The sequence below is a fragment of the Gavialis gangeticus genome, unplaced genomic scaffold (assembly GCF_001723915.1).
Source record: "Gavialis gangeticus isolate Ggan-Ray unplaced genomic scaffold, GavGan_comp1, whole genome shotgun sequence".
NCBI classification, from domain to species: domain Eukaryota; kingdom Metazoa; phylum Chordata; order Crocodylia; family Gavialidae; genus Gavialis; species Gavialis gangeticus.
In genome coordinates this window covers 22192084-22195474 of record NW_017729004.1, presented here as the reverse complement: position 1 = coordinate 22195474, position 3391 = coordinate 22192084, and the positions used below count along the sequence as shown (strand labels likewise).

The 3391-nt window shown below is 41.7% G+C and overlaps 1 protein-coding gene across 1 annotated transcript in view; it reads left to right on the top strand.

Annotated features, from left to right (window-relative positions):
* NCAPG2 (non-SMC condensin II complex subunit G2) overlaps window positions 1-3391 on the top strand; it is a 94518-nt gene that overhangs the window by 14708 nt on the left and 76419 nt on the right. Inside the window, exon 4 of the mRNA XM_019508160.1 lies at window positions 356-470. Within this exon, the coding sequence (XP_019363705.1) occupies window positions 356-470 (115 nt within the window). The remainder of the gene's footprint in view (window positions 1-355; window positions 471-3391) is intronic.

The window sequence follows — 3391 nt, the reverse complement described above, 5'->3', positions numbered from 1 at the left end:
ATTTTTTTCTAACCTTAACACTAATATTTAATAGCTACTTTGCAATGAAGATCCTCTGCTGGTCTAAAAAGACCAAGAATGAGATGGTGTTAAAAGGAAAACAACACACCAGTCTAATTTCAAACAATTATTAATTATATTAAACTGATTGCACTGTAAACCATCCTTCAGGACTTATAAAAGGATTGTGCAAGTTTCTACATCAGCATACTTAGAGACCATACTGTAGCCACAAATCTGTCCTTTTAAGCTTTTAAATCTCCTTACGTTTGTTACAACATTCTCAGTCTTTCCAGTTATTATGAAAATACCTATTTTGCAGGTTGTTTAAGATGTGTTGTTTGTTAACTTTCAGAAACAAATCATAGCTGTGATCCAGGGAGTGACCACTGTAGTTGCTTCTTCAGTACCTGTTGTAGATGAGAATATAAACTACAAAGCTCTTTTAGAATGTGCTCTCATATTAAATGGTAGGTAATTTTCATAATTTTAAGCTATCCAGCCAACATGTTTGGCATCTATATTTTGCTTATGGGGTAAACAGAAAATTATTCAAATAAAATGGTGAATGTGGATACCAACAACAAGACTTATTTAGTTTGCCAGTCTACCGCAGTGGTTCTGAACCCTTTTAGACTCAAAGGAGTTATTGAAAAGTGCCAGCTCTAAGTTTTCACTTGTTTTTTGACTATAGAAAAAAATAGTAAGTCTTCTCTTGTGAAGTACTCCGGTTAGAATGTTTTTAACACTATGGCTTCCTAGTTGAAATTTCTGGCTGAATCATATTTGTACACTTAATAGTACTAACATTGCATGGCACCCTGGAGCATCTCAGGGCACCCCAGAGCACAGTAACATCCTGGCTGAGAATCACTGATCTCTGTGACTGATGGGTGGTATGGAGTTGCACATCTTAACCTGGGATGCTTTAGAGGCTCTAAACATATGATAGGTTTTTTCTTTCTTTTCCCCCCCTAATTGGAAAAGATTGTATTGTGTGTTACAGTGTTCTGTTTCTATTTCTCATTGGTAGGCTGACCTATTCCCAAAGGATAAATAAACTATCATTTTAAATGGGCCCTTCCAGTATAGGACAGTTATCAAGGGAGAATGTTTTTAATCTCTTTTTTCCAAATGGTGATGAAACGGACAGTGAAATTCAAGGTCTCTTCTACTTCAATGGGATGTACAAATACATTTTTTAAGTCATGCCCTGAACTTTCACTGATGAAACAAGCATGTGTAGTTGGTAATAACCAGAGTTGCACACCAGGTGGCACTTATCTATAGTCCAGTCACTACACAAAGGACAACACTACAGCTCTTAAATCAGAGCATTTCATACCTATTCTTCTGTGGATTTATGTGAGTTTATGTAAACTCCATGCTTGGTCTTGATTTAATATTTAGCATAAGTAGTGAAAAAAGGCTGTGCTTGGAAGTCTTTTCCTGTGTTCTCTTCTCCCCCTTTGCCCACTGGTACTGCGCTTGTGCTTCATCCACCCAGATCCTTTTATTTATTTTTTGCAAAGAAAATATGAACCTATACTGAAACATAGATAAGCTACACTCAGAGTTTGGTAGGACCTTAAATTCCCAAGTACTGAGCAAATGCCTGACAAGCCTGTCTTATGATTATAAAAAATAAAGTTTTGGCTGTTTTATATCTTTACATACACTTCCTTAACCAGGCAAATTGCTTTGTTAATAAATGTCTCCTAGCTGATTGATCTTGGAACATCATTTGGTATTGTCATATTAACCAAAAAATGTAAAGTTGTTGCTTTGTTAAGCAGTTTATGACAATGTCAGCAGTGACGATAAAGAGATTTTTGCCTTAATATGTTTAGAATATAGCTGTTGAAGGAGCTTTTGATAATAAGAGGAGTGATATTTACATATAAGTGATTTAATAGAATAAGTAATCCTGTGATATGTCTGGAACAAACTAGAAGACTATGCTGATAAACAGAGCAAGTTCTCCTATAAGAATGTTGCATCTTGTATGTCACTTTGTAATGTTAAGTTGCTGCCACTCCAAAGCATAATGACTTTCCAGTCTGTTTTGGATACTCAGACGAGGTTTACAAAGGCAAATAGGGAAGCAGATGTTAAGGTTACACCTGGATAGATAGGTGTGTGGAGTGAAGGTTTTAGTATATGGCTAGAAAAATAATTTGGGCTTACTGCTGCTCTAGGGATCTGTGTCCTTAGCTTTTTGGTAACTCACAGTCTTCTTTCATTCTAGCCATTCCTATGTGAGAGGTGATAATGTAAGGAGTAGGAGTGTTTCTACTAAATTTGAGATGTTTCTACCCAGTGCTTCCCTTTGATATGAAGGTGCTATGTGCTCAAACTCTTCCTGTGTGGTCCATGTGGTAGCACCACAGTTTTTACTCCGTCAAAATCAGAGAAATGTTCTGCCTAAAAATGAGTAATAGTATGGCCAATATAGTCTTTTGCCAAGTGGAACTTAGATTGGTCAGTTTTACTTCGAAGTCTTCTGTTTGGGAGCATAAACATCAGGGTAAAATTCAGAAGGTAAAGTTTACATTTTCTTGCTTTTCTTATATATGGAACTGATATTGACTTGCTTATGAACAGATTACCTGCTTCATTCCCCCCAAAACAAAAGTAAAATGTTCTTTTTCACCAGACTTTTGCTAAAAATGTGTCTTTAATTCTAATATAATAAAAGCCGTGCTGCTTCCGGTTGTGTCTGGCTGTCTGTAATGCTCTGAGCCAACTGTGCATGCACTGCCTGGAGCCTATTGACAGACAGACGCACAAGAGAGGCGAGGCAGAGGCGGTGGGGGCCAGGGTGTGATCCGCTGCACAGGGTAGGTGAGGGGAGAGGAGGGGGCGTGGCTTGCAGCCCTGTTGGGGGCATTGCAGGAAGGGGATGGGGGCACAGTGGCCTGCCATCACTAGAAGGGCTGGGGGGGCTGGGGCTGCAGCTGTGCTGGGCTGATCCTGGGGGGGTGCTACTCCAGGGGTGCAGGCAGGCAGCTTCCCCCCACTGTGTTCACTGCAGGGGAGCTGGGGGAGGGGGGTCCATGCTGCCTCCTGGGCTCCTTGGTACTGTGCCCCTTCATGAGCTGCCAGGCTCTGATGGCCCCGCAACTCAACCCAACCGAATCCCCAGTCATGGTGAATGAAGCCATCCGGGCCGTGAGACAGTTGGAGCCCAGTGGCTTCTCCAGAGGTGGTGCCAAGGAGCCCAGGGAGACACGTGGCCCCAGCTCTATGCACGCGGCAGGGGCAGCTGCGACTTCGGCTCTACCTCTGCTCCCTGCCTTGCTGTCCATGCTCTGACAGCAACATGACACCACATGAGTCCTGCTGCAGGCTGGGCCGGGCAGCGAGGCATGTGTGTGGTGTGGGGCTGGGT